The sequence below is a fragment of the Austrofundulus limnaeus genome, unplaced genomic scaffold (assembly GCF_001266775.1).
Source record: "Austrofundulus limnaeus strain Quisiro unplaced genomic scaffold, Austrofundulus_limnaeus-1.0 Scaffold770, whole genome shotgun sequence".
NCBI lineage: Eukaryota > Metazoa > Chordata > Actinopteri > Cyprinodontiformes > Rivulidae > Austrofundulus > Austrofundulus limnaeus.
The window spans coordinates 117,235-141,525 of record NW_013953172.1 but is presented as its reverse complement, the minus strand read 5'-3'; the positions used below and the strand labels follow the sequence as shown (position 1 = coordinate 141,525).

Here is a 24,291-nt window from a genome sequence, read left to right as displayed (position 1 = left end):
GGTTAGAGACGGGATGAGAACAGAGTGTCGTCAACTTTTTGGTTGGGCTGAAAACAATGATCCAAAACAAGGCAGGGTGAATAGATTTCAAGGTGAAAATGTTCGGGTAAATTCAAAATGAGCCAAAATGGCCGATTAGAGCCCAGACCTCAGAGGGTTAATGTGAAGCAGAGTTCATCTGATGACAGATACACACCAACAGGTTTTTTCTTTTATCCATTATCTTTTAACAAAACATAATGGTGATGGGTTAAATTTGTACAGACATGGTCAGCTATCAGTTTCTTTTCTTTTAAAAGGACAAATCAGCCAATGAAAATCTGTCTCTGACAGGAAGGTAGGAAAAGACCAGAAGGACTCAGACTGAGGACATGTAGTGCTGAAATCATGCTTTATTAAATCAGTAATGCATAGAACTCCAGGATGAAATGTTCTAAATCAGCAGATTAATTCAACCAAAGTGCAGGGCATCAAGCAGAAGTGTTCCTCTCACAGGAGATACACTCTGTGATGTGAACAAAGAAAACCCTGACTAATGACACAAAGAAACAACTACAAGCTACACTCACACCAAAAACACTAACATGTTAGCTACTCTCCACCAGGAGGTGGCGCTGTTTCTGCACAGCAGAGCTGGCATTGACTTCCTGTTCACCCATGGCCAGGAGATGTTTCTGTTGAGAAGCCCAGCCAGCTGTGTTGTGGCAGAAGCAGCGTTTTTTTTTTTTCTTCAAATGAATCGTGATGCAGAGAGCGCAGGCCGCTTACGCCCTCTGCAGGTCATCATACGGCAGTACGACACAGTCAGTCTGAACACAAGGCCGCATCACGCTGCTTACATGAGGGTGATGCAAACAGCGCTCAGGGCCTTACGCTCATGGTACAACTTACAGGAAACTGTAAAATCCTACGCACAGACGCAGGTAAAGAACTTTATCTTTCTGTTTCTGTTTCGTAACATCAACAGGGAGCCTCTCTACCTGTTGAGGCAAACTTAGACTTCAACTGTTCGTTGAGGCACAGAGTTTAGTTTCTCACTTTAACAAGGTATTCGTTTCTGTCGAAACTTTCTCCTGTTAAACTACATTAAGTTGCTTTAAGTTTCTCTTTATATTATTGTCTTAAATAACAATGCATACATTTCCCATAACCGGTAAATTCGGCTATATACATTATATACATGTCACAGGTTCAAACATCCTAAGTCAATGTTATCCAATATGGCACATTTTAWAACAACTTTAGACTTTAGTCTACTTTGGCAAAAATTCATGTCACGTTTGGTACAAAAATAGTTCCTATTTACAAGAAAATTCCTGATCTTTATCAAGTAAGGTTGTAAATAAACAGTGTGGGATGAGAGAAATGGAGACAGAAATGGGGTATATAATGTTTTTTACATGGACCGGATGTGAATGTTGACGGTTGCAGAGTCAGAGCCGAACTCGTTGGACAGYCGGAGGGTGTACGCTCCTGCGTCTGCCTCCTTCACTGCACAGATCATCAGGGTGGACACATCCTCTTTGACCCCCACATGGATACGCTCATCCTCGTTAGGGAGAGTCTGACCCGAGTGGACCCACTGGACAAAGGGGGCGGGGTCTCCAGAGAACACACCTGTCACAGTCAGGGATTCTCCTGACTCAGCGCTGACACGCTGAGGAAGAGCTTCGATCTTTGGTGGAGAGCCTGTTAATGGAGACAGAGAGCAGGTCAGGTCGACGTCCTCACTGTGATCCTTCCATCTCATCATTCTCTCAGCATTTACAACCTAATACCTAGGAAACAGTTTGAACACAAACAAGGCTGTGAATCGCCGATTGCTTTGGTCACAAACCCTCAGAATTCAGGTTCTCTTGATTTTGTTGCAATTTAGTCACCAACTAGTCTCCACCAGTCCCAGCCAAGTGAAGTCCCAGCTTTAGAGCCTAAAATGAGAAGCTCTGGCCTGTTGTATTTACTGTCTTTACTGCATGTATGTGTCAGTAGAGTAGAGGGTTGTGATTCACTGCTGGTTTTAGATTTAAATGTTTGTTTGTTTGTTTGTTTTTTGCTGCTTTGTTTACATCAATGCAAACAGCTAAAAGGTTGCTTGTTGGTTGCAAACAAACATTCTGATCTTTCCACAATGCTTTGATTTGACAGCTTTTTTCACAGGTGTGTTGTTACACATCTCACCTCGTTTAGCTGCTGTGGTGAGGGATTCAACATGCGACAGGGCAGACATTTCCGTCATCCGGCTGGAGCTTGTGGAAACCACTGACTCAGCCATCATGGCAGAAATGTTAGTTGCAGACATGCTCTCAAAAGAATAATGGCCGACCGCAGAGCGGGAAGCGCTGCTGTAGCTGCCGGCCTCCGTACGAACCGAGGAGGCCGAGAATTGTTTCTGCATGCTCACAGCAGCATCAGTAAGAGCTCTGTCGTCCGCTTTTATCATTTTTCTTGGTTCCTCAACAAGTGCTGTGAAAATGCAAACAACAAGCAAAAAGCTCAGACCATAAAGTGCAGAAAGAAGATCCATCTGTACGAACAAGCTGGGGGAGCCAAAGTGCCTTGATCTCCATTTCAAATAAAAGTCTCAGCCTTGATGTGGAGTCCAAGTGTTTTTCATGACAGATTTGATCATGCAGACCAGTAAAACGCCCTGTGAACTCAGTGCATTGAACTGTGTTAGTGGAAAACAAGAGCTAACTTACTGAAGACGTTGAGGGATGAAGTTGCAGAGCACGTTCCAAACTGGTTCCTGGCTGTTATTGTGTATTTTCCAATGTCTGCAACTGTGGCTTCACATATTTCCAGAGTGTAGAAGTTCTTGGAGCGACTCAGTCTAATGTTTGGTGTGACAGAAATCTGCAAAAAGAGTTGCTTATTGACAACATCTGCAAATTACAGTTTGTTCTGACAACAAAACAACATGAAGGAAACAAARCTACTCACAAGTATGTTGTCCTTTAACCACTCCACTTCAGGGGAAGGCTCTCCTGTAATTTCACAGGTAAATGTAACCTTTTCTCCCTCTGTAACATTCTGGGACTTGGGCTGCACCAGGAAGTGTGGTGCTTCTGAGTGCTTGGCTGTGATTTTGGTGTTGAAGTGACACTGAACCGGGCCCTGCTCTGTTTCAGCCTCACAGGTGATTGTCCCCTGTTCCTGCTGGCTGACACACCTGATGGTCAGTGTCTGATCATTTCCAGACACTCCATATCTGTACTGCTCCGAGTTGGATAGTTCCATCCCATTCAGGATCCATCTGATGCAGAAGGCCCCTGGAATGTTGGCCCTCAGAGTCAGAGCTTGTCCCTCTGAAATCGACATCAGGCTTTGTGAAGATTTCACCTCCTTCACAAAAGATTTGGTTTCCTTTTTCAGAACTTCCTCTGAGATCGTTTTGGAGCTCCTTAAGTCTAAAACAAAAATATGTTCACCTTATTGCAAGAAACAGAACACTTATAGCTGCAGATTTCTATGAAAGCTTTGTTTTATTTTACCTGGTACAGTGACTGTGCAGGTGGATTCTGCTGCACCAGCAGTGTTGCTAACGGTGCACTTGTACACCCCACTATCAGAGATAGCTGATTCACAGATCTCTAGATGAGCTGAACTTCCATCCTCAAACATTTTATACTTCCCGCCTTGAGACAGAACCTAACCATCAAGACAATATAAATGTTATGTCATGTCACATTTCACTTCAGATTTTAAGTGAGAGGGTTGTATGAAAAACAGAATACTGTGAGGATTTCAAAGTGTTACCTTTCCATTCTTCATCCAGGAGATTGCAGGTTTAGGCTCTCCCATCACCTTTACAGACAGTTTAATGATGGAGTCAGGAGGTGCAGTGATGTCACTCAGTCCACCTGAGAAGGATGGCTTTGTTTTAGGAGGTGGTGACATCACTCTCTTTGGGGACTTGAATGGAGAGATCACTTGTTCCCTTTCAGATGAAGTTGGGGATTTGGGAGTAGGGGATTTTGGCGTAGGAGATTTAGGTGTTGGGGATTTAGGTGAGACTGGGGACTTTACTCTTTGAGGTGACTTGACTGGTTCAGGAGACTTAATTCTCTGAGGAGATTTGACTGGTTCAGGAGACTTGGCAAGAGGTGACTTAGCCTCTGGAGAAGTAACTCTGGGAGAGGCAACTATTTCTTCCTTTGGTTCAGACTTTTTGATTGTTAAAGTGAAATGGGCTTCCTGTTTTCCCCCAGAGTTTTCTACCAGTAGTGTGTAGCTTCCTTCATCAGACTTGTCAACAGCAGAGATCTCAAAGCTGGAGTTGTACTGAGTAGAGACAATGTGGTGACGGGCAGAGGGACCAACAACTTCTCCTTCATGTAGCCAGTTGATAGAGGGGGCTGGATCACCATCAACATCACATGCAAACCTGGCATTGTTGCCTTCCTCCACGGTCAAAGATTGTGGTTTGGTTACAATTGTGGCAGGAACACATGGCTTCTCTTTTGGCTTCTCAACAACAGTGGCACTCTCTTTCACAGTTTCAGTGACAACTTTCTCTTCACTTGTTTTAGAAGATGAAACATGGTAAACTTCTGTTCGGGTCATCTCTGGTAGATGGGCCGATGGAGGTTCCTCGTCTTTGCGGAGGGATGAGAAAACAGCATATTCCTCACCTGTTACATCCAATGTAGCATAGTCAGAAGTTTCTCCTTTGCTGTTCTTACAGAACACACGGTAGGTACCAGAATCTTCAGTCTCACAGCTGTTGATCTGGAGAGTTAGAACACCACTGATGTTGGTCATGTGGTATTTGCTGCTCTGATGAATCTCATCCCCATTGTGGAACCAGGTGATCTCAGGCTCAGGTTTAGCTTGGATATTCAGGGTAAACCTTGTGTTGGAGCCATAGGGAACACGATGAGAACGCATCCTGATGGTAATACGTGGGGAGTGGTCAAGGCTAAAGGGAACCTGTGTCACCACCTCAACTGTCTTCTCTACAGATTTTCTCTCAGATATGAGAGTCTTTTTTCTCTCTTCATACCTGGATAAATAGTCCACTTTAGGAAACGTAACATCTGTTTTCAAGGTCTTTTCGAAGGTAGGAGATTTTCTTACTGCTGGTTCAGGTAAAGGAAGTTTTTTGATTGGTTTAGGTACATATTCTGATGTAAAAGTAGTCAGATGCTCAGATTCAGTGGTCTCAGAGAAGGCTGAAACTGTAACATCTGTTTCCTTTTTGGCAGTTCGTGTCTTCTCCTCAAATTCCAACCGTTTCAGCTGACTCTTGTAAGATGAGATTCTCTCCGTAGTCGTATGAGGGCGCAGCAGTTCCAGATCTTCTCTCTCTTCGTAGACTTTTTGTTTCTGCCTTGGAGGTGTGTAAGTGGCTTTGTCATGTCGCTGGCGAAGGTCAACAAAGCTTGGGCCAGCTTCATATTTAGATGGAATTCTGTAGGAGTCGTATCTTTTAACCTCTTCTCCTTCCTCCTCCTCACTATAAATCTTCCTTGGAGAGGAGGAACGTAAGGCAGGCAGCTCAAAGCGAACTGGGCTGAGACTTGGTGGAGAAGCAGAGTAGCCTAGTTCCAGCTCCTCTTCCAGATGAAGCCTCTCCTCCTCTGTTCTCTTCATGGACAGATACTCATTCACAGGCAGCAGCAGCTCCTCATCTGAGAGATCTCCCAGAGACCTCCTCCTGATTCTGCGATAGGAATCTGTCTCAGGAGAAGGAGTGCGATATCTTGCAGGCCTCACAGTCTCTAAGTCATCTTGAGTCAGGGATGAGAATCGCCACTTAGGCTTATACTGTTCCTTGATTCTGATGGGCACCTCATAGAACTGTTCCCACCTGGAGAGGCGAATACGTTTCATCCTCTTCTGTCGAATCTTTTCCATTGGCTCAGGGAACTCGTATTGATCCCGCAGCTTCTTGTACCATTTCATGTCCGAGAGTGGCTGAAAGTGTTTTATTTCCACATCCTCCTCAAGAACAGCAGGGTTAACGACGCGAGGTGCAGGGACAACATAAGGCATACGTAACCTCTTCTCATCTGCCCGTTTCTTCCTCTCCTCTTGTTCTTTCTTTATCTCAGCCTTAGTCTTTTCACCCTTTTTAGTTGTGACAGCAGGTTTGAACATAGTGGCTGCCTCCCTGACAGCTTCTACAGCTAAAGGTGGCAGAGGTGAAACAACGGTACCTGACAAAATCTGAGATAGTCTGACCTTTTTGTCTAATTCTTCCTGCCCGGCCAGTCCTTTCTTCTCCCTTTTGCTGGTCTCGTAGTCCTTCTTGACATGAGTTACTCTCTCTACTTTGAGTGTTGCTTGGCAACTGGCAGATCCAGCAGAGTTGGTAGCTGTGACTCTGTACACACCAGAGTCCTCAGGAAGAGTGTCTTTTACATGAAGAATATAATAGTCCAAGCCCTCATGAACAACCTCAATGGATGGTCCAAAGGCTAAGGGTGTGCCATCCTTCTCCCATTTCAGTGATGGACGACCAGAAACCCTAATCTCAAAACGGACATTCTGACCCTCCTTGCACTCAACATTTGCCAGCAACCGTTTGAACATGGGCCTCAGGGTGAGATCCGCTGGTTTAGGTCTGGGAACGACAGTAAGGCGAGCCTTGCAGATGTCGTCACCGTACCTGTTGCGGGCCACAACACTATACTCAGCATCATCTTCTTTTTCCAGGTTGTGGATAATCAATTGGTACAAGCCCTTGTCACTTATGAAGGTGTATTTCCTGTCATCTTGTCCAGGGATGAGCTTTTGCCCAGACTTGTGCCAGATGACACGAGGCTCGGGGTGAACAGTGATTGTGACACCAAAACGTACATCCTCACCAAGATAAGCAGTGCGATTGACTAGAGGGAGCGTGAACTCTGGTGGCTTCTGAAGCATTCTGGCTGTATCAACTCTGCGCTTTGTTCTCCTTACCACACGGGTGGTAAAGAAGTCACGGTAAGATCTAACGCCTCTGACAAACAGCTCAGCATAGGAGCTGTCCTCACCATATTCATTTACAACCTTGCATCTGTAAGTACCATCATCTGCTCTTGTGACCTTGTTGATGGTTATTACAGCTAGACCATCCTCGTATTCAATTTCATATTTGTCTCCAGCTTCAAGTTGCCTGACACCACAGTACCATGTGACTTCAGTGGTGCTGTCATAGTTTTCAATGTTACAGATGAACTTCACATTGTCTCCCTCAGTCAACACTGCATGGTTAATCTGACCTGCCAGAGGACCATGTTCAAATGGAGCAATCTTTACCTTGGACACAAAGACTCCACGCTGGGACCTGATTGAACCGCCACTAGCGACACGTGCTGCAGAGACAACAGTGCTCCATTCTTTCCTGACCATTGCTTGATAGTATCTCTTGTGCCTGCCGGCTGGGATTGCTCTGGCACTGATCTCTTCAGCAGGTTTTGTAAGCCAAGGATGCGCCAAAGCTTCAGCTGCTCTCATACGATGCTTGCGTTCTTTTGTCATTAGACGATCTGTGAAGTCTAAGGCTTCTACACTGACTTGCTTGAAGCACTCATCATCATAGCTGTAGACTGCATTTGATATATTATCAATCATTTGTTGGTTGGTTTCAGCTGTGAATGGATTAAGTCCACTAAGGAGTACATAGGTAAGAACACCAACGGACCACATATCAGTGACTGTGCTAACCATGTCACACTGGTGAATCTCGGGAGCAGCATATTCTGCAGTGGTGTACTGAATCTTGATCTGTTCTCCAGGAGTTAGGTGCCTGGACTGCCCCAACTCAATAATTTTTACAGTGGAGCTGGTTCTAGTTGTGTACACAATGTTCTCAGGTCTAATATCAAGGTGTCCATACCTCTCAGAATGCAAAAACTCCAGGGCTGAGCACACCTGCCTGATATAGTTTGCAATCTCACGCTCACTGAGCTCAAACTCTGCTGTATTAAGACGCTCGAAAATGTCATGACCAGAGATGAAGTCATAGATCATCACCAACTCCTCAGGGCTTTCAAAGGATTCATGAAGGAGGAGGAAGTTAGCATGTCTGGCTAAGTTCAGTGTTGCTATTTCTTTCTTTATTATTGCCTGATCAGCACCTCTCACTTTGACAAATTTAGCCATGTAAGTTTTCTCAGAGCTGATGTCAACACAGCGGTGGACAATGCCAAATTGTCCTCTGCCCAATTCTTCTGCGATGGAGTATTTGTTATGCATGTTCTTGGTGTCAGAATGTTGAGCTTTGCCTTTGGGAACTCGTTCAGTGTCATCAACCTCCCTGTCATAAAGCAGAACCCTAGATTTGTCTTCTTTGGTCATGACAGGCCCACTGCTCTCTGATGGGGCACTATGTCCAAACTTGTTCTCAGCAATGATTCTAAATTGGTAGCTTGTTCCTCCAAACAAATTAATAACAGTGTAGTGGGTGTCACGGGACTGAGCAACACGTTCCCACCTCTCAGCTGTGGTTGGACACTTTTCAATGATGTAACTTATGACCCTGCTGCCACCATCATTTGCTGGGGCCACCCAGTTCAGTGTGACTGAGTCTCTGGAGATGTCACTGGCTTTGACACCACGTGGTGGATCAGGCACATCAGCAACATCCAGTTCTACTGTTTGCTGGTCAATGCCAAATCTGTTCTTGGCACAGACAATGTAGAAACCGGCATCTTTCTTATCTACTCCATTGGGGAACACCAGCGAAGTGAAGGATCTGGTGACGATCACCTGGTAGTGGCCATTGCTGTCAATGAGATCTTGTCCCTTCTGCCATGTGATGACTGGATCTGGTTTACCACTGAAAGGGATCTTGATATTGACTACTTCCCCACGCAGGGCAGGGATGGCTTCTTTGTCCTTTAGATTCTTTGGTAAGTGGATCTTGGCAGGGACTAAGAAGAGAAATAAAAGCRTTTTAGTAAATTGACATGCTTTATATAGATAAAAAATTAACGTTTGGTGGAGAAATTGAGTATTTATTAGCTTACTTTCAACATCCAGAGAGACTGTAGCACATATAGAGCCCCCTTGGTTGGTGGCCCTGATCTGGTAAACAGTGGAGTCCTCCTCATCAGCTTCAGTGATGACCAGCTGGTGGTATCCTCCCTTAAATTCCTGGATCTTGATCTTCTTTCCATCTGATTGAATCTCCTTTCCCCTTCTGAACCATTTAATCACAGGCTTAGGCTGTCCTGTGATCTTGCAAACCAGGGTAGCATTGCTCTTGTACTTGACACTCATGTTCCTCAGCTCTTCCTTGAAGGCAGGAGCACGGACTTCCACTGCTGTGGCTGGAATGATAGGACTGGTCTCCTCACTGTAGTCGCTTTCTCCTCCAAGGTTTTCACACTTGACACGGAAGATGTATTCAGTGCCCTCAGTGAGGTGCTTGACCGAAAAGACAGTTTGTTTGATCTCATCTGTAGTCACTGGAGTCCAGTCTGCCCATTCTTTTCTATCCTTCTTGTGCTTCTTCTCAAGGCAGTAGCTTTTGATCTTAGAGCCACCATCACTGAGTGGAGGTTTCCAGGAAACCACACAGGAGTCCTTTGTGATTCCAGAAACGACTGGCGACAAAGGTGGTGATGGTCTCTCTGTGGACATGAATATTTAAAAACAAAGGTATTGTCAACGCTTATGCTTAATACATTAAGCTTTCACTTCTTTGCTTCTGTTCTAAAACACCATCTTAACATTGTACCTACCCAGCTGGCTTTTGATTAGGATAGGTGAAGTGAGCTCCAGTGGCTCACTGCTGCCATAGCGATTCTGAGCATACACACGGAAGAAGTAACCAGCGCTGTCAATGAGGTTGGGCACACGGCATGATGTGCTGTTTATGGATGAAGAGACCAGTTCCCACTCAGTGCCCTCTGCATCTTCTCGCTTCTCCACAATGTAGTTGGTGATCATGCAGCCTCCATCATCCTTGGGAGGTTTCCAGCTGATGATGACAGAGTTCTTGAGCAGGGCATCCAGGACAATGGGTCCCTGAGGTATATCAGGTTTGTCTGAGAACAAAGATACATTATGTTGTTACAAATCTGATAACGTTAATTTTAGCAAGTAAGTAAAAAAGTAATTTTCACAACATACCGTAGATTTCAACATTGAATGCAGTGTCAGCCCTGCCAAAGTGATTGTGCAGTCTAACTCTGTATTTTCCTCCATGCACTCTGCGCTGGACATTCTTGATAACCAGGTGAGTGTAATGCTCTGTGGTCTCAATGTTAATGTCTTCTGTGTTCTCTAGTGTTTTGGCCCCTTGTAACCACATGATCTTTGGCTGGGGACGACCAATGTAAGCAGCATGGATGCGGAGAGTAGTTCCAAGACCAGCATAGTATGTTTCTTTCAGTGGATAATCAGGATGGAAGGATGGAGGAGCCTCCAACACTAGAACACCAGTGGCCTCAGCCTCTCCTGCATCATTAATAGCTTTGCAGGTGTATTCTCCCTCATCCTCTTGCTGATCAGTCATAATAGACAGAGAGTGGTTGCGGCCATCAGAGCTCATCTCGTACTTGCGGGACTCAACAATCTCCTTGCCGTCATGATACCACTTAATTTCAGGTACAGGTCGACCAACAATCTGACATTTCATGACAGCAGGTTGACCAAGCTTGGCTGTAACTTCATCCATTTCCTTTCTCAAGCTTGGTTTGCTTTCAGCTGTTGGTTCAAAACATGATCGTCTTAATAAAGCATATAACATCATCTGTTTTAGTAAACAATAAATTTGATTGTACTCACCCATCAGTTTAGTCTTGATGCATGTGGCAGTCCTACGAGGTCTGCTTATTCCAGTTTCATTCTCAGCAAACACCCTGAACTCATATTCTGTTGCCTCAGCCAGACCTGGCATGGTGAATTCCTTTTCTTTTAGTCTCTCCTTGTTGCACTTCTTCCATGTGCTCTCAATTGATTTTCTGTACTCTACCCAGTAGCCTAGAACCTCCTTTCCACCATCACACTCTGGAGCTTGCCAGTGAATGGTAATAAAGTTGTTACTCACATTCACAGTGTCAATCTCACCTGGCTGGCTGGGTTTGTCTGCAAGAAAGAACATAAAAAGTCAAAACTACTTTTTAAAATGTTGTCTATTTTACATCTAAAGTCATCGTCAGTTAAACTAAAGAATAAACTATACTTCAGTTTAGTACCTCTGAAGATGGTCTATGTAACAGTAAGATTAGACTTTTAGAGTTACTGTAAAATATTATTTGTACAATGCCCATTCAAGTTCCATAAGCTATAATGATTACAGCAGGGCACTCACCAAATGGATCTTTGCATGTGACAGGATCAGATGCAGGACCAGCCTGGCTTTCACCTATATTGTTGACAGCAACAATGCAGAACTGGTAGTCTGTATCAGGAGTTAGTCCATGCAGAGTAAACATGGTAGAGGTGATCTTGGTCTCATGGCGTGACCATGTCTCAACAGACACAGCCTTGTACTCAACAAAATAGCCAGTGATGGCAGAACCACCATCGTCCTTAGGTCTGGACCAGGCCAGTGCCACTGAACTCTTGGTTACATCCATGATCTCAGGTGGAGCCGTTGAAGGCTCAGGTGGACCTGGTTTAAAAAGCAGATAAATTCTTTTAAGCATAGATAAATGACTCAAACTTTTGCATACTGTCTTTGAAATTTAAATACTTACAGAGGGGAGTCTTGGGTACCAGTGGCTGCTCAGATTTTAGAGATCCACTAATACCAAAGGAATTTTCAGCTGTGACTTTGAAGTGGTACTCTGTTCCCTCTTTTAGGCCCTTAACAATGAGTTGAGTCTCAGTCACTCTAGAGTCCACAGTGTACCAGGCATTTCTGGCTGTTTCACGTCTTTCTACAATGTAGCCAAGGATCTCTGAGCCACCATCATTGGTAGGTGGCTTCCATGAAACCTTGACAGAATTGGCTTGAATTTCTTCGAAGACCATTGGTCCCTCTGGAGCACTTGGGCGGCCAATGACCTTGACTTTAATTTGTGCTTTCTTCTTGCCAACCTTATTCTCTAGCAGGAGCTCATACAGACCAGACTCACTTCTTTCTGCTCCTTTGATCACCAGCTCACTGGCATCCTCCGTGGAGGCAATCATGGCTCTGGTGGAGACTGCACCACCATCCTTCAACCACTTGCAGGTTGGAAGGGGTTTTCCTTTAATGGGTACAGACAGTCTAACCACTCCTCCATGACGAACCACATACAGGTCTTTGTATTTCAGCTCCAGGTCATAGTCAGGAGGTTCTGAAAATTTAATGAAAAAGTCAGTACAAGTTTTAACTGCATGCTCTTGATTTTTATACAAATAGATTTTGTGGTTCTTTACCAAGCATCTCTGTGACTTTGACTGTTCCAGGTACTTCAGCAGGTTCTCCAGGCCCACCAGCATTGCATGCCATCACATGGAATTTGAACTCTTCTCCTTGAGGCATGTTGGTCAGCGTGTACTCACAGATCAGAGACGGTGTTGTGTTGCACTTGTTCCAGACCAGTGTGCCCACCTTCTGCATCTCAATTAGATACCCATCCACCCTGGCATCTCCTTCATCATCAGGAGGATTCCAGGCCAGTGATACAGAGGACTTGGTAGTATCTGTGATTCTTGGGTTCTGAGGACAACCAGGAGGATCTGCACAAAAATAAAGTAGCATGTCTGCAATTCTAGCTACTACTTTWATATGCTACGTAACCATTCTGAATTGTACAGCTTTATCTTTATCCTATTTTTCTTCAATCAATGTTTTCCCTTACCAATGGGATCTGTTGCTACTGCTGGTTTGGATGGCAGACTTGGTTTGCTCAGTCCTCTTGAATTAATGGCAGTGATTCTGTGTTCATACTCCAACCCTTCAATCAGCCCAGTTGATCTATATCTGGTCATGGTCACAGGGTTCTTGTTGGCACGTACCCATCGGTCAGCTCTTACTTCTTTGCGTTCAATAATATATCCAGAAACTTCAAGACCACCATCTTCATCTGGCGGTTCCCAGGCCACGGTCATTCCATCACGAGATACATCAAAGGTGATTGGACGACCCGGAGGTCCAGGCACATCTGTGGAGAAGGTAAATCATGTAATCATACTGCTATTGTCATAGGGMCCTGTATTGAACTAAAAGAGGTGCAACATTAATTGAGGCCAAAGGTCTTACTCTTCAGGCTCCTACAAGTGACAATCTCAGACTGCAGGAACTCTCCTGTGCCATAGCGATTTGTAGCAGCTGCACGGAAGACATACTCATCTCCCTCAATTAGGTTGTCAAACCTGAACATTGGTCGGCTAACAGAGTCACAGACAGGCACCCAGCCAGGTCTGTGAGCATCACGTTGTTCAACTACATAACCACTGATGGGAGCTCCACCATCTCTGACTGGAGGATCCCAGCTGCAGGTGACCGTCGTGGCATCGATCTCATCAAACCTGATGGGTCCCTTTGGCTCATCAGGTTTAGCTGGTAAGAACAAAGAAACAAATGATTGTTACAGATTGTGCAGCTCTGTGCCATCCAGGCTGTGAGGATTAAAACTATGAAGTTTTACAGACATCATCTGTTTATGGACAGATCCATTACTAAAAGATAAATATTAGTGACATAAATGTTATAGATTATTTGTAATACTATCGATAGTGACACAGCTTAAATGGATGTAAAAACTGACAGAAAGCTTCTTACAGAGGATGACGGCCTTTATGACCTCGGTGATGACTCCAACAGCGTTTTTCACTTCCAGAGTGTAGTCACCACTGTCATCAATGGTGGTGTCAGACACAGTCAGTTTGGAGAACTTGCTAGTGCTCTTGATCTTCACACGGTCTGTGATTTTTACCCTTTTGTCACCAAAGTACCAGGCACAGACGGGAGGAGGTCTGCCAATRATCGGCAGGTTCACTTCCAAGGTCTTACCCGCTAGAACATTGACAACCTTCTGAGGAATACTGGTCAAATCCACTGCAGGCATCACTGAAAGAGAAAAAAAGAGGTAAACCATTGATGTTAAATTTAACTCTACATTATTTCAAATTAGATTTTCACAAGTAGTACATCTTAGTTTTATTGGGTACCTCTTTGTTCTTGTACAGTGATGGCAGCAACAAGCTCTTTGGGCTCGCTGGCTCCTCTGCTGTTGATGGCTTTGATTCTAAACAAGTACTGCTCTTTCTCATTCAGCTTTTCAATAGTGTGCTCAAAGTCTGTCAGTTTCAGTGTAGCCACCTTCATCCACTTGTCAGTGCCAAACTTGCATGCTTCAATAATGTAGGCGGTCAGCCTGCTACCACCATCGTGCTCTGGCTTTTCCCAGCCCAGGGTGACTGTGCTCTTCGTCACATCAATCACCTCCAGCTTGTGTGGTGGAAGAGGCACCTCACAAACCAGGACAACGTCTGGAGTCTCACGGGGCTCACCAACACCGTAAATGTTTTCAGGGAGGACACGGAAGTAATACAGCATGCCCTCCATCAGACCATCAATCTTGTATGATGTTTTGCTGCACTTGGATGTGACAGTCTTGTAGGCTCTCATGGAAGCTTCTCGCCTTTCAATGATGTAGTTGTTAACAGGGGCGCCACCATCCACAGTTGGGGCTTCCCAAGAGATAGTGGCAGTGTCTTTTGTGAGCTCTTTGATCTTGATTGGCCCTGTTGGTCCAGGTGTATCTAAGAATAGAATAAATATTGCAGTCAAAATACAAATATTAAAATACATTTTTTAATAACAACTTAGCAAAGAACTGCACATTTTCTCAGCAGTTCTCCCAGGTTCTTCCATCAACTCACCATAGACCTTGACAAGAATATTGACTTCTTGTTTTCCAGCAGAGTTCTCAGCCACCAGAGTGTATTTGCCAGCATCGTAACGGTGGACCTTGTCAATGATGAGGGTGGTGGATGTGTTGGTAACCTCGATGAAGCCTCTGTTTTGGAGATCAACACCAGGTTTGGTCCAAGAGATTGTAGGAGCAGGACGGCCAGTAATRTTAACAAACAGACGAAGGGAGCCCCCAGCACGCAGACAGATGGTCTTTTTGAGGTCATCATGGAGTTCAAAATCAGGAGGTTCTGTTGGAGGGGTTGGGAAAATTAGTTCAAGGTTTACCCGATTAAAGAATTCAAGAATTACTGTTGGTGAATACTTGCAAACATGTTATTAGAAAAGTCACACATTTGAAGATAATGCCTTTTTAAATGTAAAAAAATGAAATGGATGTGGAAATGAAAGTACTTGCTAAACAATGTGGATTTCTGGATGTGCTCTTTATTGCTCTTACCAATTCTCTCCACTGGCTCCGTCTCAGCACATGGTTCACTGAAATCTCCTGTTCCATTGACATTAATACCAGCCACTCTGAAGCGATACTTCTTGCCTGCAGAAAGTCCAATTGCCACAAACTCTGTGGCACGCATCGTCTTTTCATGGGCCTTCTTCCATTCCTCTGTTCCAGCCTCCTGCATCTCCAAAATGTAGCCGATGACATCGGCCCCTCCATCCTCCACAGGTCGAGACCAGGCAAGGCTAATGCTCTCAGAATGGGTGTCGGTTATACGAGGAATAGATGGAGGAGCAGGAGTGCCTGAGAAAATGTGATGTAATCTTTATTTTATCTKGATATTTGTAAAGTATTTATTGATCTAAACTCATAAGTACAGTATGATACATTTGAAATCAATCTTTGAAAGTAGTATGTTATTTTGGTTGTTGACTTACTTGTCGGTACTCTGCAGACAACATAGAGTGAAACCTCACTGGGCTCACTTTCCCCAGCCTTGTTGATAGCCGTTACTCTAAACTGGTAGATATTGCCTTCAGTTAAACCAGACACCTTCAGAAGCGTGTCCAGATGAGCACCATCCCTGTTCACCTTTACCCAGCGGGCACTCTTTCTCTCACGCCTTTCTACCAGGTAATGAGTTAATGGGCTGCCACCATCACTCTCTGGCTTCAGCCACTCAATAGTAGCAAAATCTTTTCCTGATGCCAGGATCTCTGGAGCTCCAGGAGGACTGGGTTTAGCTAAAGAACAGAACAGATATGAATATTTTTTTACCTTTTATGTTTTATAGAAGTTTTGTTTAGATTAGTCCTGCCTTTGTCTATTATTAGCAGAACTCTTGTGGAATTTCAAGAAAATGTATTTATTTAACATTTAAATAGTAATGATTTGGTGTCAGTTTACAATATTTTGAAAATTTGTACTTACTGAAAGTGTTTCTGGCCACCATTGGCTGTGACTTGAGGTAAAYGCCGGCTCCATACTTATTGACTCCACAGACTCTGAACAAGTACTCTGTGTTCTTGAACAGACCAGTGATGTTGCATGTCAGTTCCTTGCACTCTGCATGCATGATTACCCAGTTGAGTCTGTTAGTGTCACGCCTCTCTACAATGTAGTGAGTGACCTCATCGCCACCGTCCTCCAGAGGAGGTTTCCAGCTCAGTGTGCATGACTCCTCTGTTATCTTGGTGATCTCAATGCTGCCTTCACACACTCCAGGTGTGTCTGAACAGAAAGAGGACAAGGTCAAAGTTCTTCCACTCTGTTTAATTGCATTTTATTTCACAGTAAAATCAATGAATCAAAGGCTTACTTACCAAGCACTTTCACATTGACTTCTGCAGTCTTTGTTCCACTTACGTTCCTGACTGTCAGAATGTATTTTCCAGTGTCATCTCGGTCACAGAATTTGATGATGGCCATAGCCCTGTGGGGAGTGTACTGCAGGTGGTATTTCTCACACAAATCCAGCTCCCTGTTGCCCTTGGACCAGAAAGCCTTGGGGTCAGGTCTACCTCCCACTGCAGCATCCAGAACCAGATCTGAACCAGCTCTGACCATTACTGTTTCAGACAGAAGCTTGCTGTCTAGCTGGGCTTTTGGAGGCTCTGTTAAATGTACACAAATGAGATGGTTATCAGATGCTGCTAAAAATATTTCACACGTTCATGTGAATGAATACATATCAATTTTATTTTTTCCATATCTAAAACTGTGCTAAAAAGGGTACAGAATTTAAAAAGCTTACCAAAGTCAGTCTTGCACTGCACGGATCCTGTGGATTCAGATGGTGTGCTAAAGACCTGGTTTCCGTTCTTGGCAATGACCCTGAACTCATAGGCCTCTCCCTCTCCCAAAGCCGTAACAGTGTAGAAGTTGTCTGTCACATTGGTATAGTTACACTTGAGCCAGCGACCCTCACCTGTCAGAGTGTATGGCTTACGCTCAATGATGTAGCCCACAACGGGACTGCCACCATCATTCAATGGAGCTGACCATTTCAGGGAGACAGTGGTTCTGGTAACATTTGTGACTTCAGGTTTACTGGGTGGATCTGAACACAGCACAACACAAAAGATGTTTTTCAACATGTTTTCTACAGATAAATGAGGAGAACATTCTGTTATGTGACACTGAACCATCTCAGAACTCACCAACTGGGTTTTGAGCAACTACTCCCTTGGAGGCTTCACTGGCTTTGCTGAGTCCAGCACTGTTCATGGCATAAACCCTAAACTGGTACTCTAGGCCTTCAACCAAGCCTTCTGCCTGGTAGTAGCACTCAAAGCATGGGATCTTATTTTCCCTAACCCACAATATATTGTTCCTCTCCTTCTTCTCAATCCAGTAGCCTGTCACCTTGCTTCCACCATCATGGTAGGGCTCCTCCCATTTTAGGGTTATTGAGTTTGCTGTGACATTAAAGACTGAGGGTCTCGTTGGAGGGCCTGGAGGTGCTGTGATGAAAATTGACATTTTATTATTACAATATGGTTCAACATAAAGTTCTTTTTTAATATTGATTCATACTAATAACACATGGGTTTAATAGTAAAAATAAGTTGAGGTTAACAGAGAAACACTCACAGAAAGGATGCTCTGCAACTATCGTCTCAGACTCTGTGGGCTTGCTGACTCCGAACCTGTTCTCAGCAGAAACTCTGAATGTGTACTGCATGTATTTGGTCAGGTGACTAACATGAAGAGATGTGCGCTTCACACTGGAGTTGATCAGCTGCCAAGCTGTAGAACCAGACTCACGCTTTTCCACAATGTAGTTGGTGATGTCAGTGCCACCATCATCTTCAGGTGGTTGCCAGTTAACAACACAAGACTCAGAAGTGATGGATGATATTTCAATGGGTCCAGCTGGAGGACTGGGTCTGCCTGTGACATTAACTTCAACAGTGAATGTCTTGGTTCCAGCAACATTTTCTAGAGTCAGGTAATATTTACCCCCATCTCCTCTCATGGACTCCTTGACAGAGATACTGGCTCTATCCTTTGTTACTTTGATGGTGACTCTGTCTGAGTTCTTAAGTCTCATTTCCTCCAACTTCCAGGTGACTTTAGGAGCAGGTCTACCACTAATAGGAACATCAATGGTGAAGGTGCTACCAGATCTGCATGTCACAAGCTGGTTGGCTATTTCACTGAGGTCAGCAGTAGGTTCAATATGAGGTTCTTTGACCAGGACAGGAGCTAGAGTTTCCTTGGGCATGCTGTAGCCAGATTCATTTTTAGCCTTAACACGGAAGTCATATTCATCACCCTTATTAAGCTTTTCAACAACATAGCTAAGATTCTTAGTGTTACCAATTACTATCCATTTGTCTGCACCCTTTGGCCTAGCCTCAATGACATAACTTTGGATGCGACTGCCTCCATCATGCTCTGGCTTCAGCCAGCCCAGGAACACAGAGTTGTCTGTGGTATCCAGGACATCCAGTCTTTTTGGAGATGCTGGCTCTGCAGTGGCCACAACTGGTTCAGTAAGCTCAAATGCCTCACCCATGCCATGCTGGTTTTCAGCTGAGACTCTGAAGAAATATGGCACTCCCTCCAGGAGGTCTTGTATCTTGAGGATACACTGTGTGCACTTTCCACCAGATTGCTGCCAAGTGCGGCGGCTAGCCTCACGCCTTTCAACAATAAAGTGGTGAATTCGAGCTCCACCATCGTTGACAGGTGGTTTCCAAGTAAGCGTGACTGAGCCTCGGCAGACTTCTTTGAAAGTAACAGCCTGTGGCGGTCCAGGAGTGTCCAACACTTTCACCACAAATGTAATGGCTTTACTGCCACTGGCATTTTCCAGGTTAACGGTGTATTTTCCTGTGTCATATCTTGTGCAGTTTTCAATACTTAAAGAGCTGTAACCATCAGTAGTTGAAATCTCTGACATTACACTCAGATCTCCTTCCTCCTTCACCCAGGTAACAGCAGGAATGGGTTTTCCTCTGAAATGGATGCCCAAACACACAGAACCTCCAGCCTTGACAATGTGTGTCTGCTTGAAGGTGGCATCAATATCCACCTGTGGTGGTGTTAACCTGTCAACAGCCTCTGTAGGTTCCATGATCTCCTTGTGTTCACCTTTTCCTATGTGATTGACAGCAGCAACACGGAACTTGTACATTGCTCCTGTCTGTAGACCGGATACTGTATAATTTGTTTCAACCACAAGCTCCTCATTTGCTCTCTTCCATTCAGTTTCTTCTCCCTTCACCATCTCAATAATATATCCAAGAATTTCCATACCTCCATTGTCCACAGGCCTGCTCCATTCCAAGCTAATGGAGGTGTTTGTGGAGTCTGACACACAGACCACAGATGGAGCACATGGAATATCTTTAGGTTCAGCAGCCTTGATAGGCAAAGAGATGTTGCTTGGGGCACCAACACCTGCATCATTGACAGCCATGACACGGAACTCATATTCCATATCTTCTGTCAGGTTAAGCACCTTGTGAGCACATTCAATGATAGGCTTCTTGGTAATCACTTTGTAGAAACGAACAGTTTTCTTTTCTCGTTTCTCTATGATGTAATACTGAATGGGGTTTCCCCCATCAGATGATGGAGGAGTCCATGCCAGGGTGATACTCTCTCCTGACACTTCAGTGGCATCAGGAGTTCCTGGAGCATCAGGAGTTGCTGAAAAAAAACACAAATTTTGTTAGCTTATTGCAAAATTAAACAGAACATAAAAATCCAAATATTGTTTACATATTGTGCATTTAAAAAGTAGTATATATGTCACACTTACTATATTGCATCTGTGCAATAATAGGGCTTGACTCCAAAGGCCTGCTAACTCCAAACTTGTTAACTGCAGAGACCCTAAACTGGTACTCATTGGTCTTGATGAGTTTGGTAGCATTAAAGGTACACTCCTTACATTCATCAAAWACTAAGGCCCAAGAGATCTTGGCAGTCTCTCGTTTCTCAATGACGTAATGTGAAATGTCAGAACAGCCATCATTCTCTGGTGGGTTCCAAGACAGAGTGCATTTGCCTTCTGAGATATTACTGAAAGTGACTGGTCCCACTGGCTCCCCAGGTGTATCTGCAATATATAGTTGTGTGAAATWGACATAGGAACGGGTAAATAAAAGGTAAAATTATAAAAAAGGGTCATAAATAACCATATTAGAGCACACAAAGAAAAACATCTTAAACTGCATACCTTGGACTTGGACGAGGATGCTCTCCTTCTTAGTTCCTGAACCATTTGTAGCTTCTACAGTGTAGAGGCCCCGGTGTGTGCGATCAGCATCTCTGACAGCTACAGTACTGGATCCAGGAACAGTGATGATGTCCATCATTTTTTTGGTAATCACTACACCATCTCTGTACCATACAACCTTGGGAACGGGGCGCCCAGTGATGGTCACCTTCAGCCAGATGTTGTCTCCTGCTTTTACTGTCAAACCTTCAAAGTATTCTGGACCAAACTCAATATTTGGTGCAGCTGTTTTAAGAAAAGGGACATTTGGTTTGAGAATGACTAAAAKATGTCAAAAGAAAAAAGGCCTTTACTACATATAATTAAGTTCTGTGAGTTAAAGTAATAGCTTTTATGTTTTGTTGTTACTCACCATTTTCACTTCTGACTGCAATTAATCCAGAGGAGTTAGAAGGRGGACTAACAACACCAATGGCATTTCTAGCAATGACTCTGAACTCATAGCGTTCATTTGTTGCCAGTCCTGTTACAGTGTGATGACAGTCATGCACATCGGTAAGGTTGGCCTTGAACCAGCGACCGTKCCCTTGACGTTTCTCAATGTTGTAACTAGTGATCTTACTACCACCATCACGTTTAGGTGCATCCCATTTCAGTGTCACTGAGTCGCTRGTTACATCAGTGTAGTCAGGCTGTCCAGGAGGATCTGAGAGATATGACATTTTTAGTTAGACTTTAAAACAAACACATACTTAGTACAGGTAGGGAAGTTTTTACAACAGTTAAATGTAGTTGTCTGAACCAGGACTTACCAACAGGACTGACAGCCATTGTTGTCTTGCTCTCATCACTCATTCGGCTGAAGCCAGCATCATTCTGAGCATAGACTCTGAAGGTGTACTCAAGGCCTTCAATGAGCTCCAGAATCCTGTAATCCATTTCTTTTATCAACACCGTGTTCACTTTTTGCCACATGATGCTGTTCTTTTCCTTCTTCTCCACATGGTATCCCTGGATCGGGGTTCCACCATCATAGATGGGTTTTTCCCACTGGATTGTCATACCATCGTTGGTAACATTGTAAACAATTGGCTTGCCTGGTGGGCCCGGAGGTCTAAATTGGTGCTTGGCAATAACCATCTGTGAAACCAGAGGCTCACTGACACCATACCTGTTTTCAGCACATACTCTGAACTGGTATTGSACACCCTTAATCAAGTTAGGGACCCTGAACTGAGTTCCTTCTACACTGGAGCACGCCATCTTCCAGTCAGTCTTTGAGGTATCTCGTTTCTCCACAGTGTAGCAGCTGATATCTCCACCACCATCATCATTAGGTTCATCCCAGGAGATCATGATGTTCTCAGCTCTCACTTCATCTAGGCGAATGGGTCCAACAGGCTTCGATGGTGGTCCAAGAGTAATGACATGCATGTGGAAGGATTTTCTGTTTACCTTATTATCAAGGGTCAGGGTGTATTTGCCTTCATTTTCCTTTTTCACATTTTTAATCATTAGAGTGGCTTTGTTTTCTGTTGTCTTAAAGCGCACTTGGTCACTCTCCTTCAGAGGCAAGCTGTCCTTTAACCACAGAACAGAAGGCCTGGGTTTGCCTCTGTATGGCAGCTCAATGTGGACATTATGGCCCAAACGAACACTGATGCTACCATCTGGATACTCTCTGAGGTCTGCTTCTGGAGTGATAATATAGTCAATGACCTTGATAGGTCCACTTTCAACAAAATCACCCTGGCCCTTCTCATTCCTGGCTGCAATTCTGAAAAACACTTCGGAGTGTTCCTTGAGTTTCTTGACCTCAAACTCACACTGCCTGCTTACTCCTCCCAGTGACCACTCCTCGTTCTTTAGCTTCTTCTCAATTATGTAGTCAGCGATGATACTTCCACCATCATAATCAGGCTTCAGCCACTGTAAAGTGATAGAGGTCTTAGATGAATCTTTCATTGAAATTTCCTTGACTGGTCCTGGAGTCTCTGTGGCCTTCACAGGCTCTGGTGTTTCACATGGATCACCAATACCATTCTCATTCTCRGCTAAGACACGGAAGAAGAAAGATGTCTTTTCTGAGAGATCTTCAATGGTGTATGTAGTATTAGTGCATTTGCTTGTCACTGCAGAGTAGGATCTCTTAGAGGAATCCCTTTTTTCAACGACGTAGTTTGTGATCTCAGCACCGCCATCAAGGAGTGGAGGATCCCAGCAAAGTGTGACCTTTCCTCGCGTCACATCCTTTAGAATCAGGTTCCTGCATTGAGCTGGAGTGTCCTGGACCTTCACTGACAGAGTCAGTGTCTTCGGTTCTCCCACACCATTTTCTATTTTGACTGTGTATTTTCCAGTATCAAGCCTGGTCACTTCACGCATAACGAGTACTGTGGTTATGTCTGTGTGGTGGAATTCATATTTGGGATTGCSATCGATGCATTCTTCTCCTTTGCTCCAAGAAGCTGTGGGAGCAGGTCTGCCCTTCAAAGGAACAGACAACTCTACATCTTTTCCAGCCTTTACAATGTAGTGAGTTCTCATTGCAACATCTGAGTCAATCTGGGCCTCCTCTGTGAACAGCATAACAATATACAGTGTTAAATATACAGCAAACAATAAACACATCCCGTAAACTCAATACAGTTTCATTTTTAAGTCACCTAGAATATCTTTGGCCTGCACAGGATCAATCATCTCCAGAGGCTCTCCACGGCCAGCACAATTTACAGCGGAAACTCTGAAGAAATAATTTACATCTGGTTTCAGATCATGAACTGTGTACTCTGTTGTCTTGACCTCCCCCTTAGAAGTAATCATTGTCCATTCTTTCTCTCCTTCAACAAGTTTCTCCACCATGTAGCTGATGACCTCACTGCCTCCATTCCATTGTGGTTTGGACCAACCCAAAGTAATGGATGTCTTGGTTGAGTCCACAACCTTCAATTTGCAAGGCTCATCTGGTGGATCTGTGAGTAAAATGTATTTGTTAGAAGGGGGGTGTTTTGAAATGTAGCTCTTTTGAAATCATTYCATTTTAGATGACTTACCAACTGGGTCAGCGGCCTTATAGTAATCTGATGCATCAGAGAATGGCCCCTCACCAGCTTTGTTCATGGCACAGACACGATATTGGTATTCATGTCCTTCTGTCAGGTGGTACACCATCTGTTTGACATCAGTGATAGGGTCTTTATAAACTCTGACCCAGCGCAAGCTCTTTTTATCACGTCTCTCCATGTAGTAGCCAGTCACAGGGCTGCCACCATCCACGCCTGGCTTATTCCATTCTACTAGCATGGTGGACTTGGTAATGATATTCACTTCTGGAGTATGGGGCTGACCAGGTGTTACTTAAAAAAGAAAAAGATATGTTTAGAAATGATTAAAGTCATAATGGCAGACAAAAATCATAAATGGCGTATAATACAAAAGTATTAATGTACGAATAATTTACTGAAGACCAATTAATWAAGGACTATATATAACATTCTAGAGAAAAAAAACTTACCAAAGGCATTCTTAGCGATGACTGGCTCAGACTCAAGTGGTTCTCCAACTCCAAACTTGTTAACACCCATTACACGGAATACATACTCATTTCCATGCACCAGCTTTCCAACAGAGATGTGTGTTTGCTCTTGTTTATCTGAAACTGTTGACCAGACAACTCTGCTGGTTTCACGCCTCTCAACAATATAGTGGGTCACTTTAGAACCTCCCTGGTCARACTCAGGCACAGGTTCCCAGCTAAAGATGATTCTGTCTGCTGTAATTGAGTTGAAATTAATGAGACCTGCTGGGGGTCCAGGTTTATCTATAAGAAGGGGAGAGAAAAGAAAGAAAAAGAACATA

At 44.1% G+C, this 24,291-nt stretch overlaps 1 protein-coding gene across 1 annotated transcript in view; it reads right to left on the bottom strand.

Moving 5' to 3' along the window:
- Positions 1-372: 372 nt before the first annotated feature.
- The window catches only part of ttn.1 (titin, tandem duplicate 1), a 136,491-nt gene continuing 112,572 nt past the window's right edge, over positions 373-24,291 (bottom strand). The window contains exons 179-210 of the mRNA XM_014028495.1: positions 23,948-24,253; positions 23,487-23,789; positions 23,100-23,405; positions 21,246-23,009; positions 20,846-21,139; positions 20,434-20,718; positions 20,014-20,313; positions 17,835-19,901; positions 17,402-17,704; positions 16,996-17,301; positions 16,565-16,855; positions 16,173-16,472; positions 15,680-15,985; positions 15,243-15,545; positions 14,752-15,033; positions 14,038-14,631; positions 13,649-13,936; positions 13,127-13,426; positions 12,726-13,028; positions 12,301-12,603; positions 11,634-12,218; positions 11,246-11,548; positions 10,720-11,019; positions 10,063-10,638; positions 9,672-9,977; positions 8,955-9,560; positions 3,757-8,858; positions 3,492-3,648; positions 2,941-3,407; positions 2,700-2,853; positions 2,179-2,463; positions 373-1,689 (exon numbers count right to left, since the gene is read on the bottom strand). Coding sequence (XP_013883949.1) covers positions 1,397-1,689; positions 2,179-2,463; positions 2,700-2,853; positions 2,941-3,407; positions 3,492-3,648; positions 3,757-8,858; positions 8,955-9,560; positions 9,672-9,977; positions 10,063-10,638; positions 10,720-11,019; positions 11,246-11,548; positions 11,634-12,218; positions 12,301-12,603; positions 12,726-13,028; positions 13,127-13,426; positions 13,649-13,936; positions 14,038-14,631; positions 14,752-15,033; positions 15,243-15,545; positions 15,680-15,985; positions 16,173-16,472; positions 16,565-16,855; positions 16,996-17,301; positions 17,402-17,704; positions 17,835-19,901; positions 20,014-20,313; positions 20,434-20,718; positions 20,846-21,139; positions 21,246-23,009; positions 23,100-23,405; positions 23,487-23,789; positions 23,948-24,253 — 18,638 coding nt within the window. The 3' untranslated portion in view covers positions 373-1,396. The remainder of the gene's footprint in view (positions 1,690-2,178; positions 2,464-2,699; positions 2,854-2,940; positions 3,408-3,491; positions 3,649-3,756; positions 8,859-8,954; positions 9,561-9,671; positions 9,978-10,062; positions 10,639-10,719; positions 11,020-11,245; positions 11,549-11,633; positions 12,219-12,300; positions 12,604-12,725; positions 13,029-13,126; positions 13,427-13,648; positions 13,937-14,037; positions 14,632-14,751; positions 15,034-15,242; positions 15,546-15,679; positions 15,986-16,172; positions 16,473-16,564; positions 16,856-16,995; positions 17,302-17,401; positions 17,705-17,834; positions 19,902-20,013; positions 20,314-20,433; positions 20,719-20,845; positions 21,140-21,245; positions 23,010-23,099; positions 23,406-23,486; positions 23,790-23,947; positions 24,254-24,291) is intronic.